At 43.5% G+C, this 16,620-nt stretch overlaps 1 protein-coding gene and 1 long non-coding RNA gene across 2 annotated transcripts; one reads left to right on the forward strand and one right to left on the reverse strand.

Moving 5' to 3' along the window:
* Positions 1-4,331: 4,331 nt before the first annotated feature.
* LOC100823914 (neutral/alkaline invertase 1, mitochondrial) lies at positions 4,332-13,767 on the forward strand. Its single transcript, XM_003558000.4, has 8 exons — positions 4,332-5,073; positions 8,284-8,449; positions 8,536-8,747; positions 8,983-9,476; positions 9,863-9,911; positions 10,006-10,706; positions 10,785-10,900; positions 13,293-13,767. Exons 1-6 carry the CDS (start codon positions 4,456-4,458, stop codon positions 10,330-10,332), a joined length of 1,866 nt encoding a protein of 621 aa, XP_003558048.1. The 5' UTR covers positions 4,332-4,455; the 3' UTR covers positions 10,333-10,706; positions 10,785-10,900; positions 13,293-13,767.
* Positions 13,768-14,462: 695 nt separating this feature from the next.
* LOC100824224 lies at positions 14,463-15,686 on the reverse strand. The gene is made up of 2 exons (XR_729950.3): positions 15,336-15,686; positions 14,463-15,223 (listed from the first exon to the last, which is right to left on the reverse strand). It is a non-coding gene; the product is annotated as an uncharacterized LOC100824224 (long non-coding RNA).
* Between the last annotated feature and the right edge of the window lie 934 nt (positions 15,687-16,620).

The raw sequence follows: 16,620 nt of genomic DNA on the forward strand, positions 1-16,620 counted from the left end.
AACCACGTTGTCTCGAGAACACCGTTTGGAAGAAGCGCTGACACTAGGAGGAAGCTGCGCTGCATGCTGAAGCCAACGACCCACGGAGAAGAGTGTAATTAAGCTGTCTGACAACACCAATTGGAGAGTGCAAGGGGGAGCTTGGCTACTAAATAACTAAATAATGACTCAATGAAATAGGGTACATTCATGCTCGTCATATTCCACCGATTGAATTCTTGTTTTTGTTTAGAAATAATATATATATAATTATATATAGATGCACATCCACATATACTCACACAACGTCTAATAAAGACGGAAATAATGGAGCATCCAGCTATGAAGATTGATTCGCCTCCAAACTTAGATTTGTTGGGACTAAGAGTCAACTCCGCCTCTCTCATATTTTAATATCGTTCAACAAATTTAAAATAAGTGTCAACTAAGAGACGGTCTTTGCAGATGCCTTTAAGCAGAGTGTAGAACGATTGCATCAAACATCCAGGCAGGCTGGCCTCGGTCCTTCAAATACAACTCATTTTGAAATAAAAGTTCTAAGGAATGTATTTCAAGCTTCACGTAATCAGGTAAAGCTAGTTAGATGATGTCGCTTGATTGCCACACGTTTCAATGTAGTACATTTATGTATCAAGATCTTTAGACTGGTTTGATGTATAGTTATGGGATAGTTATTTTTTAAATAAGTTTTTTGAGGATTTTTATTTAGCATAAAATTAGAAAACTCGATTACATGAATATTTAAAATAACTCATACATGTAATATGTTGTTGTTCTATAAAACAACAGGAGTACGGGATGCCAATGAACGATGGCACAAATGCGAGAATAAGGTGTAGGGGGTGTACGCCGGTCTTATAGCGAAGGTCGCGTACACTTGGGACAAGTTGACACATCGATATTTTTTGAATAGGTTCGGTCGACCCTGCGGGTACGACTTAGTGCTATGTTAGGAGAGGTTTCGAGGGGTCGTTAGCCAAACGCTTGAGCCGAACTCGTCTTCCCAAGTCGCCTATAGCGAGAGATCTTTAGGGGCCGTTTCGGACTTGGGCCGAACTTGTCTTCCCAAGTAGCGAGGTTGGGATACCCTCAAGACTCTAAACCGATCCCTCTACTTTGAATCGAGGTCGTACTAGACGGCCCGGAACCTCGAAATTAGGCTTCCCAAGTTGCGTCCCCGAGGTCAAGTCGAGACTAGGCTCGACCCAAACACTCGAGAGCGGACTCCTTGATTTGCTCTAGTACTCTCCCATTTGATCTTATTCCAATGGAGAGTGAATGATACATGCCTCCATGGACGGTATTTATAGCCTATGGGTTCATGACAAAGGCCCATGGTTACCTTTGTGGGAGAGGAAAAGTGAGGGTAAAATGGTAAATCCACTCATAGAGCTTTCTTGGCCCCTACTCTAGCTCCTTTGACCATGGTATGGGAGGCTTGACCCTTCGACTCCTTTGATCGGTGCTTAGTTGGCATGGCTACGCCTTGTTGGCAATTTGACCGGTCTTTGGGATTCGTTGACTTGGTCGTTGCCACGTGTGATTATGGCTCGGCCCATTTAAGAAATTTATTATATTACAACATAATATATATTATTAATTCTGTAACAACGCACGTGCATTTAGCAAGCCCACTAAAAATACGGGTAAGATCAAACGGTTTAATTAACATGCCTGAGGCAATTACGGGATGTACATTCATGCTCGCTCCAACAAAAAAAAATATACTACTCCCTCCAATTCATATTATTTATCAAGCTTTGTATAGATATGCGCATTTAGATATAAAGATTATACATATTTAGACAAGATTGCGACAAGTAACGTGTATAAGACAAAGTAAATAATTAAGATTAACATGCCAGCTGAGGCAATTACAGGGGATGTACATGAATGCTCGAGCCAACAAGAGGATACTACTACTAATTAAGATGAAGCCGTGGCTGAAACACGATATCTGATTGGCTTGTGATATTAGTGGTGCACATTTCATAGTCACTAGGCCAGTTACCTATGCAAATGCTAATGACATCAGAAAGCAGATCGAAAGTGCACCAGATATTATAGATTGCGGATTAAACAACACGGAGATCTCGCAGTTTTCAGCCACTGTAATCATGCAAAGCACTAAACAAAGAGCATAAGCATGATCGATCTTATCTATCTAATCACTGTCACTCGGCGTTATTTCTGTCGCTTAATTAAGCAGGACCTATAAATATATAGCCAGCCGGTATGCATGTACGCACTTCCATGTCGATACACATGGGCGGTGTTTTTGCACCTTACACATCTCACAATCATCTACTCCATCGGTCTCATATTAAGTATCTCAAATTTATCCAAATATGAACGTATTTGTGTCTAGAAAACGTCTAGATACATGTAATGGATAGGGTAGATTGGATTTTCTCTCAATTGGGTTCGTCAGGCTAGCTAGATAGGAGCAGTAGATACAGCGCTGAGCGTAGTTTTGTTTTTTACTTTTTGTGTGTATAAGCAACTATTGCCACCAACAAAAAAGTGGCTTATACCTGTCAAGGGAAGCCAAAAGACTTTCAGAAAGCGCGCGCAGGAAAGGGGAGAAAATGGAAGGTCCAATGCTTGTCCAACGCAAATCAGCACAAAGTCGCAGCGAGGTTGTGAAATCGACAATACGTGGAACAAGTTGCATATTGCGATGTAGATCTCCTCATCACGAATTCGATCCTTTTCGTTTCTGCCTTGCGACTCAGTCAAAGTGACACGTTATACTCGAGCGAGCCTCGCTTTCCTTCAAGTTTTCCCTTGTGGGTCGTGTTATCCACTATCCATATGTTCTTGTACCCAGAATACATATATGTGAAAGATGTAGCTACTCTGGGTATTATACTGACATGGTTGATTGTTATACATGTGTAGTAGACTAATTTTTGGAGTTTTCAAGAGTCTTTCTCTTGAAAAGAGCAAAATACACCACTAATTCATGAACTCGACAAAAAAATAAACAATTTAGTCAACAAACTCAGAAAACGCACACTTAAACTCCTAAACAGGTACTATCGTGTCACTTTAGTCCAAAAAGGTTCGGTGAGACCTAAACAAGCCACGTGGCCGCCACGTCGGCTTAGGCGAGGGCCGCACGCTGCTATTCGATTTTCTCAAGGGTTTTTTGTGCAACGACGTGGTTCTCAGGGCCTAGGATCCCCGTTTGGGCGCAGCTGCCTTGCCCCTCGCGGGGCGGCTCGGGCATGGCGATTTTGCAAAAAAATTCTGAGAAAATCGAGTAGCAGCCCGTGGTCCTGGCCGAAGCTGACGTGGCACCCACGTGGCGTGTTTTGCCGAACCGTTTTTGGACTAAATTGACACAGTAGTCCCAGTTGAGCAAAGTGTCCGTTTTCCGAGTTCGTGGATTAAATTGTTCATTTTTTCCGAGTTTATGGACTAGTTATGTATTTTACTCTCTTAAAAAATGAGGACTAGCAAATTTTTTTTGCGTATTTAATGAAAGCTTGATTTCTTAAAGTACTTGATTTTAAATTGGATGAATAACAAGTATAATTTAAATCTGGTTTTACTTGCTGTTTCGGTTTGTTTGTATTTGTTTTAATTCTGCATTTTTAAACATGCATCTTTGGATTTTATTGTATTTCATAGTCGATTTGGTGTTTTTTTAGCAAAAAACATAGTCTTTATTAATCAACCACAAGAGGTATAACTGACTCATCCACGGCTGAGAAAGCCAGAGGGAACGACCGAGCTCGAAGGATAGATAACTCCTAACCAGATTATGGGTGTCTTCATTAGACTCTCTCCCCTCATGGACAAAACAAGTGTCTAGAAACTCACTTCTAACTCCTATTTTAGGAAGAATAGCACTACAAGAGCATCTACTCCCTTTTAAGATACCTTTGATCACCACGGCAGCATCTGATGCAATATAAACCATCTGGGCATTGAGATCTTGAGCTTCACAACAAAGCTAGAGCTTCAAGTGTTGGTGGTCCTTCTTTGATTTTGAAAAGAAAAGCCTTTCCTTTTCCTGTCGAGTTTTTGGGCTAAAACCCATCTGGCCCAACTATCTTCTCTCTCCTCTCTTCTTCCTAGGCCTCTTTCCGGCCCATATGGTCTACACCAGCACCGGTCAGAAGTTCTACCGAATTTTCCTTCTCCTGCTCCACGTGACCCACGAATTACTCGCCACATATTGGCCTGGTGTTTCGCGTTCATTACGTACCCGGATAGCTGTCACGTACGTGCTGGCCCCTGCACCGTTCGATCTCAACAGCGCCTATATTTTACACTTTCCAAAACCAAACTACCCCGTCGGCCGTAGTTATAACGATCTAAAGTCGCTTCCGTTTTTATTACCGCGGTTTGGGCCAACACGAAATCCTCCAATTCTCTGATTCCGGTCGAAGCAGGGAGCCTTTCTTCCTCCCCAATCCAAATCTCGCGAGCCAGGCGCGCGCTCCAATGGCGGCCGCCGCCATCTCCCACCTCCGTCGAGGCGCGCAGCGCCACGCGCTCCTATACCTCTCGCGCCGCCACTTGTCTTCTTCCTCCCCCCTCACCGCTGCCTCCCCCCTCGCCGCTGCTGCTCGCCGCCTTCTCTCCACGTCGGTGGATTCCGGCACGTCCTCGGCAGCCGGAAACTATAAGCCCCCACCCCTCGACCCCTTCCGTGCCGCCCTCGCGCCATCGTCGCCGCCGCTGGAGTCGCCTCCCCTAGAGGAGCCTCCCGCTGCCCCGCCGCTCCCGGAGGAAGCTTCCGCGGCCGCGGAGCCCGAGCAGGATCCGGTGATTTTGCAGAACGAGGAGTTGGAGGGCCTGAAGGCCGGGTTGGAGGCGGTGAGGAATAGGGAGCAGTCGCCACAGGAGAAGGAGGCTTGGTGGCTGCTCAGCCGCGCCGTCGTGAATTATTGCGGCAGCGCGGTAGGGACGGTGGCAGCGAACGACCCCTCCACGGCCAACCATATGCTCAATTACGACCAGGTGTTCATCAGGGACTTCGTACCGTCGGCCATCGCCTTCCTGCTCAAGGGTGAGAGCGACATCGTGAAGAACTTCCTGCTCCACACCTTGCAGCTCCAGGTGAGTCTCATAACCTTAAAATGGTTACTGCGATGCTCGTCCTCTAAAAAAAACTGTTATGCATGTTCAGTTGAAATGTAGTTGTGGTAACGTTGTAGTGTGCTAGGAAAAGGTTATTGTGAACGAAATAACACAAATTCTAATGCCATTTTGGTGGGATAGCAGAGTCCATGAATACACTATACAGTATAAATACACTTTGTCTCACAATGGCCTTTCCAGAGAACAACGACATTATTCGAGTAAATTCTCCAAGTAGATTCTGAATCTTAGACCACTTGCTTTGCTGTTGATTATTCTTGCACTGGAAACATGTTTCAAAAGCACAATTATTAGAAAACGGATACAAACTGTGCAATTCTATTGGCTGGATTAGTGTTTAAGCATTTATTTACTTCGCACCATTTGCTTATTTGCTACCAGTATATGTCTTTCATAATGTATGCTTCTAGTTCATAATCCAACTGTGGCAGTACCGTGAATATGAGATTTTCTTCGGTACTGGTCTACTGGATTTGATAGTTCACCATGTGGTTTATTTATAAGTGTCTAATTTGGGTAGATAGTTACAGTTTTTCTATTTTTGGCCCTGGGTGTTTGGCGTAGGAATGAAATCCTAGACTAGAGCAAGCTTATCTGGCACAGTTTCTTTATGATTTGGCCATGTGGGTTATCTGGTTTGGGCTTTCGCATAAGTTAAACACTAGGTAATTCCCCGCGTGTTGCCGTGGAAAATTTTATTTGCATATTTGGACATGATGTTAGTAACAAATGATAATAAAATGGTCAGATGCAAAAGAAATATGAATATTGTAGGACAAAACAACTTTATCATCGAGAACACGTATGCACCAAAATAATAGGAGCAACTTTGATGTACATGAACATAAATGATTTGGGGAAATCAAAAAAGAGGAGCTACGAGAACCTAAATATTCGCAATTCTTAGAAAGATCGATATACATGTCAAAAAAATGTGTACTTGGTGAAATATTTAGGTGAAAATTCCTAGATGCTAAAAGATTGAATTGTGGAAGGTGCCACCAAAATGAATTGCTTGTGGGCTGCATGATGTGCATGATGTGGATGATGATGTGGATACTTTGCATGTGCATCTTGCAAAAATAAATGCACCTTAGTGGGTATTAGCTTTATAGATTATATAGATTCAAACCTCTATTTTGTATTCAATGCATACACTATAAGATTGGACTGCATCTAAAATAAGAACAAAGCAAAGATGCGAGTTTTTATGTCACTAAACCTGCGAGGTAGGCGGAAGTAGGTCCATGAACCTGCGAATTGCATATCTATGCTCACAAACTCTGTGTAAGTGGTTTGAATAGGTCAAAATGTGGTTTTTTCCCTTGCTCATATAATCTGCATAGGGCTAGGCAGTTGGCATGGAGGTATAAGAGGAATCAATCAACCCGCAGCTGCATAGGAGTGTTACGGATCAACGACTGATTAAATCAGTTGGATCACTACCCAGTTTGCCAGTACTGATATGATCAGTATGCTGAATGTACTAGAATCTGCAGCAGAGGCACAAATTTGTTATATTGAAGTAGACTAGCAAGCCAACAAACGGACCTACTTGGTGCATGTAGACAACCGCATAGAGGTTGGTTCACGTGATGAGACACGAGAAAAGCAGTCACCTTTTAAAGAGTATGTCATAGCTCACGGATGTTGCACCCTTGTAGTGAAGAGGAATGGGGCTTAGCGATCTGACCCAGACTGGCAGGCTTTTGCTGTTGCATAAGTCAGTAGCAACGCATACACACAGAGCAGTTCAATGAGTGCCACGGTGATAGTCAAAACGTTGCTGCACATGGAGGCTCAACACCGGTATCACTCCCCATTCGCCCATGGCCACTACTGGATTCTCATTGGTTGTCGCCAGCTGCATCATCAGGGCTCTCCTTCCCTGCCAGATCAGAGAGAAGAGAGGGAGATGGGATACACAGTGAAGAGGATACACAGAGAAATGAATTGCTGCCATGTCACCACCTTGTCCCACATGCATGTCATGTCAACAAGGTTAAACTACTCGAAAGAAGAAAAAAAGGAAAGAAAAGAAACTAGGTAGAGCCACTTCCAGACCTATTTGAAGCATACATGTCTGAACATAGATGCCCAGTTTGCAAAGACATGGACCTACTAGCACCCAACTTGGAAGTTGAAGTATCTTTAGTTTTTTTTTGCAACACAACATTTCTGCGTTACAAAGTTGGGTTACCAAGATTCAAAGGAGCGTTATAATATCAGTTGTTATGACCTACTCCCTCCATCCCATATTAAGTGACTTTAACTTTCTATTACATGTTTCTAGACGCTATTTAGGCATAGATACATCCATATTTGGGCAAATCCGAGTCACTTAATATGGGACGGAGGGAGTACCATAATTGGTGCAGGATGGTATTTATGGACATAAGATACTAGAGTAAGCAAGCAACTGATCCTGTTACCATTTAGCATTGTGTTCTACCGATAGCCCCACTTTGTCTTGTACTCGTAATCTTTGCAAAGCCCAATATGATACTTGTTAGAAAACATTACATGCAACTTTTAGTTACATAGAAGTTACAGTTTTGTCCTCTTTATTTCTTTTTCACCTCGTCGCCACTTCCATTTGTAGGATGATCAATGGATGGTGGGGGAAGTGTATATTTTAGTTACCATACAAAATCTTAGGTAGTTCAAACAGCCTAGGCATAAGGCAGTGTTCAAGATGTATCACTAGTTCCTTTCCAACTTATTCATCTGACCCGTTCAGTTGCAAGCACTAAAGTAATTTGAGGAAGATGGGAATCTAGTTTTCATCACATGGTGTGCATCTGATTTTTTTAGAGACAGAAAAGCAGTTTTAATGCTCTTGTTGTTTTCAGTAATATAGTTAGTAATGGTTTAGTACTTTCGTATTCTGTTGTTCTAAGATAACATGGGCGTGTTGTCTTTGAAATAAGAAACATCGGTATGCTGCGCTGGAAACATGGTTTTGTGTTTCGAAGTGTAGGTCGACCAAACTCCTGAACACAGCACTAACAAATTGTCCTGGATAGCATCCTCTGTAATCATGCTGCTAGGACAATAATTGTAGCTGAAGAGTTGATTTTTGTTTGTCTGGCTAGTATTCCTTGAATATCAATGTTACGAGCAATGGTGTTTCGTAGTAACCGTTTATCTCTTCTTTTAACCTTTCAGAGTTGGGAGAAGACAGTGGATTGCTACAGTCCTGGTCAGGGGTTGATGCCTGCTAGTTTTAAAGTCCGATCCGTGCCTTTGGATGGAAACAGTGAAGCATTCGAGGAGGTCCTTGACCCTGACTTTGGAGAGTCGGCCATTGGGCGTGTAGCTCCAGTTGACTCTGGTGAGTATATTGGGTGGACTTGTGTTAGTAACTTTGAAGATAAAGTTTGTTTTCATGAATTTTCATACTAAGCTATATTTTCTAAGGTCTTTGGTGGATTATTCTGTTGAGGGCATATGGTAAAATTACCGGAGACTATGCACTACAAGAAAGGGTTGACGTGCAGACTGGCATCAAACTAATCCTGAATTTATGCTTGTCTGATGGATTTGACATGTTTCCTACATTGTTAGTCACTGATGGATCATGTATGATTGATCGTAGAATGGGAATCCATGGGCATCCTCTTGAGATCCAGGTAAGTTCATCTTTGAATCTTTATCTTGACATTTTCGGAGTATTCTAAGGTAGCTATTGACTAATGGTCCGTCCTAATAAGTAATACTAACAAATTTTGAACTGACAACTCAAATGTAGTGGCCAGTGTTGTTTGACCCTTCACTTTGTATTGTGTATATGAGGATATTTTCAGAAAAGAAAAGTGTATAACGAGAGTTTTCATCAAGAACCTAACAGGATATTTTCTTTCACAGGCTCTTTTCTATTCTGCTTTGCGCTGTGCCCGTGAGATGGTCAGCATAAATGATGGATCTAAGAACTTGATCCGCGCTATCAACAACAGACTCAGCGCTCTGTCATTTCACATAAGAGAGTACTATTGGGTTGACATGAAGAAGATAAATGAGATTTATCGCTACAAGACTGAGGAGTACTCACATGATGCTATTAACAAGTTCAACATCTACCCAGAGCAAATCCCATCTTGGCTTGCAGACTGGATTCCAGAGAAAGGTGGTTACCTCATAGGAAACTTACAACCTGCTCACATGGATTTTAGGTTTTTTTCTCTCGGAAATCTTTGGGCGATTGTGTCCTCTTTAGCTACTCAAAAGCAAGCAGAGGGTATTCTGAACCTCATCGAAACCAAATGGGATGATATAGTTGCGAATATGCCTCTGAAGATATGCTACCCTGCACTGGAGTATGAGGAATGGCGTATCATCACTGGTTGTGACCCCAAAAACACGTGAGCAACTGAAACTTCTTTATGCTTATATATATTCTGTTGTTTGGTGGGATTTTGAGAACCTGATAGTTTTCATTATGCTTTTTGTGAGAACTAAACCCAAAATGCAGATAAATATTAGTACTCCCTCCGATCCATATTAATTGTCTCAAATTTGCCCAAATATGGATGTATCTATGTCTAAAAAGCGTCTAGATACATGTAATATTTCGACAATTAATATGGATCGGAGGAAGTACTTAACATCATTAGAAGTAGCAATCTTTTAGACCAATGGTGCGTACATATGTTAATCAAAAGTCATTATTGTATTGGTCAAGTTGTATTCTTGTATTGCTTCCATGCTTGAGTTTATTTCTTGGTAAGATTTTCTTTGTTACGTGCAGGCCATGGTCGTATCATAATGGTGGATCTTGGCCTACATTGCTATGGCAGGTATAGATTCTCCATTAACTTTTCTTGCTTCGCTTAATGTTTCGACAAGTTCTTTTTTGCAATTGTATAATATTATTTGTCTTGGTTAATTCAGTTCACTCTAGCCTGTATCAAGATGGGTAGGCATGACTTGGCACAGAGGGCTGTTGAGGCTGTGGAAAAGAGGCTCTCAGATGACAAGTGGCCAGAATATTACGACACCAGGACGGGGAGGTTTATTGGAAAACAGTCGAGGCTATATCAAACTTGGACTATTGCAGGGTTTCTTAGCTCTAAAATGCTTTTGGCCTCTCCAGAGATAGCATCAATACTAATATGTGACGAAGATCTTGAACTACTGGAAGGGTGTGCTTGTGGCCTGAACAAGAGCGCTCGCATCAAATGCTCACGTCGAGCAGCCAGGTCTCAAGTCCTTGTGTAGCTCCATACTTCTGCTTGACAGCCAAGACTTGGTAGTTACTCATTTCTAATTTACTGGATTTGAAGTGACAGAAGTTGGCACTTGTTACCTCACTAGAGCGACCGCCTCATATGCCGGTTATTTTGGCGAATTTGTGGTCCCTCAATCCATTTACACGAGAGTATACATTGTTGTATATATTTCACGTAATCAAGATTGTGTCTTATACAGGGCCAATTAACTCAAGTTCATTGGCAGTTTTAAACAAATAGCATGTAAATATCACCACTTATCATTTTGTTCTGAGAAATGAATGGATATTTCTGATAATTGTATTCCTGTTCCCTGATTTTGTCTTCCTGCCTGCATCCACCAATGTTTAAGGTCAAGAACTGGTGAGTCCAAACTTAAATTGATATACTAATTGGATTAAATTCCAGCGCCAGCTAATGTGTGCATCCTGCCCTGTGCAGCCTTGAGTAGCCAAGATTGAAGAGCAGTCAAGATCTGAAATTAATTTTCAAACGCGCCCTCTTTAACACACTGCTGATTGGTCCATGCATGCATCAACTGGCACCTAAAGGAGCAGGTAAAGTTACATCTCTGGAGTACCTGATTCTAATTTCTACTGCACCTTGTAGTGGCTTTGAACATACTCAGTCTTTTAAATCTGCTCTGCTAGTCTGCTGTAAATCTAGAGCATTTAACTTCTGGACGAACTGACTTGACAATGGTGACCACTGAGTCTGCCTGACCACTTGTTAATGCGCTCCAGTTGCACTGTTTTACTTATTATGTAGGTGTTTTGTTACTGTTTGTTGATCAGAACACAATCATGAGTTTCGCCTAGTAGCGATAGGGTCTCTCTGTCTTGTCTTTCAACCTGCACAGGGAGGGGAGGGCACAGGTGCCACCACCCTGCCTATCTAGTCTGCCATTTGTGTCTTGTACACATCGCTCGTAGGAGCCAGGCGCTTCCTGGAACTGCGAGGTCTCCCTTGCAGGCAGGAATAAGATCCGGGAAGATCTTTAGCTTGGCAACCGGTTTATTTGAAGTGAATGGTAGTGGCTCTAGGTCCTCTAGGAACTGCAATATTTATGGTGCAATCTTACGGTCATACGCTACCATTTATGGTCATTTCATCATGTATCACTAGGCTGCCCTGCAGAGTTCAGGTAAACACAGTGGTCCAGAGCAGGGGCCTTGAACAAACCTGATAGACTTCAGGACAAGAAGAGACAGAGTAGAAAACGTAGTACTGTGGTGCACAATTTGCAAAACCAAATGCCATGAACATGAAAGAGATATTCTGAATTCCCTCTTTAGGATTATCCAGCTTCCAACCCTGAATTAGTACGTCGAGCTATAGCAATGTACTCGCATTCTCAAATACAGGATAGTTTTAATTTCACTCTTAAATCATCATGGCCCATGAAATGCAATATAGGAGTAGTATTTGTGTAGTAGTTCGTGGCTCTACGTCTACACCTACCTCATTGATTTCATCTGCCAAGAGAAAGACTACTACCAGGAGTATCTCTGCAAGAACCAGTGTGGCACAAGTTCACTTTTCAAGAAAGATGCAAAAGATATGGAGCCATTAAAACTGGATCCGTTGCCATGCATGCATTAGATATTGACTAGTCGGTTTGCTGCAGTAGTAGTAAATACCCACCCCAGTCATGCATGCTTCAATGCTGCCCTGAGAGGCTCCCCTGCTGGGCAACGTTTAGTTGGATATCTACGACGGGCCGATTTAGCAGCATTTCCCCCCCTTTGCTTAGCTCATTGCTGCTCCTGTTCTTGCAACTGTTTCTGGACATGGCGTGGATTCCTGCCTACCTGTTGCTTGCGCACAGTGCTGTTTGCTTCACTGTTGGAAATTCAATCCATTTTGTCCACTTACCACTAACTTCTGAGCTGAGAAAACTGAGAGCTTTGCGCCCTTAGCAAGCATGCATGCATGACGAGCCTTCAAACGTATTGGAGGCGTAAATGCTGCTGCGTCTTCAAATGTGTGCAGGCAGGGGAGAGAGTGAGGAGAGCGCAAAAAAAGCATTTAAGGACAAAACTATACCCCCTGCGTGAAGCAGCTGTCCAATGAAGCCAGGGTACATAGGGGGAGATTGTTATTTTTCTCTTTAGAGGGGACAGATGCAGGTGGTGGGCACCTCATAAATGTCCAATTGTCCATATCAGAGGCCGTGTGAAGGGTATAGGAAACATAAAGCATGGAGCTTCGTGGTTGTCATGTATGCATAGCCTGATAGTGATATGTATATTACAATCTAAAATCCATCTAAATGAAATCAGTATTTATCCATGAAGGACGGAAGCTTTTGCCTCGTCCCGGTCAAAGTTTATGGAGTATCTTGTTTTTTAGAGAAAATTTCGCTAGTTTGGACTTTGGAGTTTATCTGAACTCCGCTCCTTAATAAGTCTACACCTACGTACACTGAATGACAAAATTAAAGCACAAGTCTTAGACTGTTAGTGTTTGCGCCTTTGGTTTCGTAGAGGACGGAGGCACGTGAGGAGCATTCTCTTGTACTATCATCCTGTAGGGCAGAATTTTAGCCAAAGACTACTTAAACCTATTTTTATTCCTTGAGATCAATAGCATGTGTATCTACAATCTTTCGCCGTTAGCTATGCATTGCCTGTCGCATTTGCTGCCTAGGGAAAAATAATTCTTCTCCCTTCGCCCGTTCCATTATTTTGTTCCTTAGAGTGAGTAGCCCATGGTCTTCCTCGCAGGAACGAGAAGTCTAAGAAGCAATGATACTTGCATAGCCTTAGCCTTTGAGCTCTGGAGCCATTCTAGTCCCTCTTACACTAGAAAAGACGCCCATGTGAAGAGCACCAACTCAAGCAGCTCTCGATCAATGCATATGCAGTAACGGCATGCATGCAATAAAGCAAGTGTTAGTGTTAGAGCACTCTGTCCCTAACTTGTATAGTGTCACATTCATGCTTGCAGGAGACGGAGGCTTGTGTCGTGCACCAAGGGGTAGGTTGCTTCATTTGATGCCTTTGAATGGCTCATTTACTGTACAGGGAGACTCGTGTGTACCATGGCAATATACCAGGCGGCCAGGCTTCAATGGAGCAGTATACCAGTAGTTATGCTAACCGGTGCCAGTGCCCCGTGATAGCATTATCTAAATGATGGGTTAGTACGAGTGTTACTACTAGTACTACAGAGCGTCAGCAATTCAGCACGCACGGAAGAGCTGTTTTTTGGCATTGTGCTCTACGTTCTCGTTTCCTGTAGAGGTCGGTGGTGTCAATGATTTGTGAGTTGACTCAAGAGGTTTGTGGAGCAACCTTTGTCACTACCTTTCCCCCGTTCTTTTCCTAAAGTGATGTGAGTGTCTATTATCTGTGTATCCCTAATTGCTGCCCTATTATTTTCGTCCTGTCCTTGCTTAAGTTATCCACATCTTATTCATGTCTCTCTTCTGGCTGGTTTCGAATAACTATTTAACCTAGTGCTTTCAAATTTTAGTCCACTTGTGTACAATTATTTCTAGACCTCCCTGTTTTGCTGCAACAATTAACATGGATAAATCCATCAGAATATTTGGTCAGAGTATGTGTTAACATGTGTACGCTGACCAAATCTGAAATCATGAGTTTTATAGGTGCACAGAAAGAGAGGTAGATATGAACTACTCCATAAATTAATACTCTGGCCGCTCCATAAATTCTACACATCGACTGGCTATGAATCGACTTTTCTAATTACTTTCATAGAAGAGGTATGTCAACCTGAATCTGACCGAAACTGTTCCCTTGGTTTAGACTCTTGACTGTAACTATTCTCCTTTACTTTTCAAGACTATTTAAGTGAAACTACCCTGGTGGCTCGGCCAAGATATATCGGAGCCATCTGTTTTCTTCATACTTCAGCACGAACTCTTGGCGTATTCTCAGATTCTCAATAGGCATAACTGGACATGAAATGATGACAAAAATAAGAACTGCTGCTGATCAACTAGACTGGTTTCTTCAAAAACACGATTTTGAAATTTGAAATGAGTCAGAACTCAGAAGTGATCAAGAATTCAATATCGAGTAGGGCCGAATTTTGCATCGTGAGACAGAATTGAACTTCTGCAGGTAGCTAGAGGCATGACAAAAAATGAAATGACAATACGGAAATACCGCAGTAAATTGAGCAGTTCCTTTCAACGGTGTGCCGTGTGGCATCAAAGATGTTTATATTGAAGTACTAGGAAAATTGACTTATTACAACGATGGCAATACATACACATGCTCGGTTACAAGCAGGCTTTTGCTTCCACATGCGTGAGCATTATGGCAACAGAGAACTCGTGTGTCTCGTCTGTACTCTGCAGACAAAACAAAATACTCCGGGTAAAGGATAGAATCAAACATGATAGCTGGAATCTTTTTCATTTGTCACTTCATATATCATCTTGCTTTTGAATACTAATAACTAATACAAACATAACATTGAAACAAAATAGCTCAGGAGGGATAGACGGAGGAAGGATGTGAGGGCAAAGAACGCGAGTGAGGAGGCCAAGATGGAGAAGCTGGAACAAGGATAGAAGGAACGTGTGAAGAGATGCAACATGTTTGGGTCTTACAAGGTCAAGAAAAGGTCTTGCAAGGTCAAGAAGACCGAATCTTGTAATACCCCAGACAATGTGGCGTGGAGAAAATGAAGAAAAACGAAGAGAATGTTGGTGGACGAAAGAAAAGCTCAATCAGGATAACACCATGCCATGTCTATGGACGAATCAGCGCGGCGGATGCTCCCGGGAGGAAGAATCTGTGAGATTCTCGTCTGCAACTCTCGCGGAGAGTGCTGAACTCTTTTTGGCTGAGCTCGAACTCCTCCTGCCCGCAAGGGTCGGCTGTCGCAGAGTTGGTCCTCTCCATCTGATGAAAACAGGATCAGGCAAGGAAGAGAAGTGAGAGTCAAGGAGGGGAAGAACCGTGAAAGATACTCTGGGATTAAGCTAGCAATCACTGGATGATGAAAATCTCATACCTCAAAACGGCCGAAGCTCGAGCAGCTCGCCTCCATCTTCGTCCCCCTCGAGCAGCTGTTCGGTTAAGAGGTTCTTTGGGGCTGCTGGTGATGAGATGAGTTGGGGCAGCAGGGAGTGCTGCATAAATAGGGAGCTGAGGCTGAGGCCCTGAGCTGGTGCTTTTGCTTTGCTTTGCTTGCGTCGTGTGGGCAGAGGGAGCGGGAGGCATAGGAAACGCAAGTGAAGCGACTCACGCCGACGTGGTCACAAAGAGAGAGCCTGGATAGCAATAACTGCAGATGCTTTGGACTGTGACGGACGGAGATACGTAAAATCGTCTGCCGCTGTAAAAAAACGTCGCGTCACGCCGCCAGCAGCCGAGCCCGGCGTCCGATGGGGAAAATAAAAGCGGCATTTCCTTCCGATTCCCTTCCCCTCCTCTCGCTCTCTACCCCCGTCCCGTCGGGCGAGGCGCAAATGAGCGGATCCGAGCGGCATTCCCACGAAATATTTTGTTGGAATCCCCAAACCCGGCATGGGGCTTCACGTGCGTCGCCACTCGCCCGCCCCCCGCATCGGCATCGGGTTCGGGTGCCGCGCGCCGGACTGCGTGGGCCGTGTTGCACGACCACCTTCTCGGCCTTCTAGGAGCAATCGCCGGGTCATCCATCAGCAACCGAGTCCTTGGTTGACTTAACGCCGGCTCCATGCCCCAACACGGAATAAAGTCTTCTCTTTACTCTCTCTCTCTCTCGTACGTATATTCGGTTGGGCGCAAAAGAAGAATTTAGGGAAGAATTAGGTAGGCTGATCAATCGGAGACGTGAGATTTGACAAGGGAGGGGCATATGCCGTATGCGTGCGCGTCATGTGATGGATTGTGTGTGATCCAGCGACGGATGCGACACGGCCAGGACGGAACCAACGTAATTCCTCTGCGGCTTGCTGTTCTTTGACAGTGACCCAGCTGGACGAGTAGCAACACTGTTGATGCACAGAGGAAGCACCGTAGCGTTACTCAAGTGTTGTCACTTCCCACAGATGTTTTTTATATATGTAGAACGCTTGCTGCACATTGCTGAGGTGCTACTCCTGTTTGGTTGGATTTGGGGCAGTGGCAGCGACTCAGCCGGTCGGAGACGGACCAGCTTAGTTGGGGCTCTTTGGAGCTGCTAGGCCTGGCCTGGTAAAGAAAACGGAGCAGTTTTTCTTTTCTTTTTTGTGAAAATGGCAAACACTTTGCCTAATCATTAGCAAAATTAGGGTTTTGAGTTAGATTGCACCGCCTTCATTGAAATTCTCCTG

Source organism: Brachypodium distachyon, chromosome 1 (genome assembly GCF_000005505.3).
Source record: "Brachypodium distachyon strain Bd21 chromosome 1, Brachypodium_distachyon_v3.0, whole genome shotgun sequence".
In the NCBI taxonomy this organism is placed as follows: Eukaryota; Viridiplantae; Streptophyta; class Magnoliopsida; order Poales; family Poaceae; genus Brachypodium; species Brachypodium distachyon.

Bases quoted from the DNA above. Each gene is read 5' to 3' on its own strand.
- LOC100823914 (XM_003558000.4), top strand. From the start codon at position 4,456: ATGGCGGCCGCCGCCATCTCCCACCTCCGTCGAGGCGCGCAGCGCCAC. The intron at 5,074-8,283 runs GTGAGTCTCATA...TTAACCTTTCAG, and splicing joins TCCACACCTTGCAGCTCCAG to AGTTGGGAGAAGACAGTGGA. The intron at 8,450-8,535 runs GTGAGTATATTG...ATATTTTCTAAG, and splicing joins TGTAGCTCCAGTTGACTCTG to GTCTTTGGTGGATTATTCTG.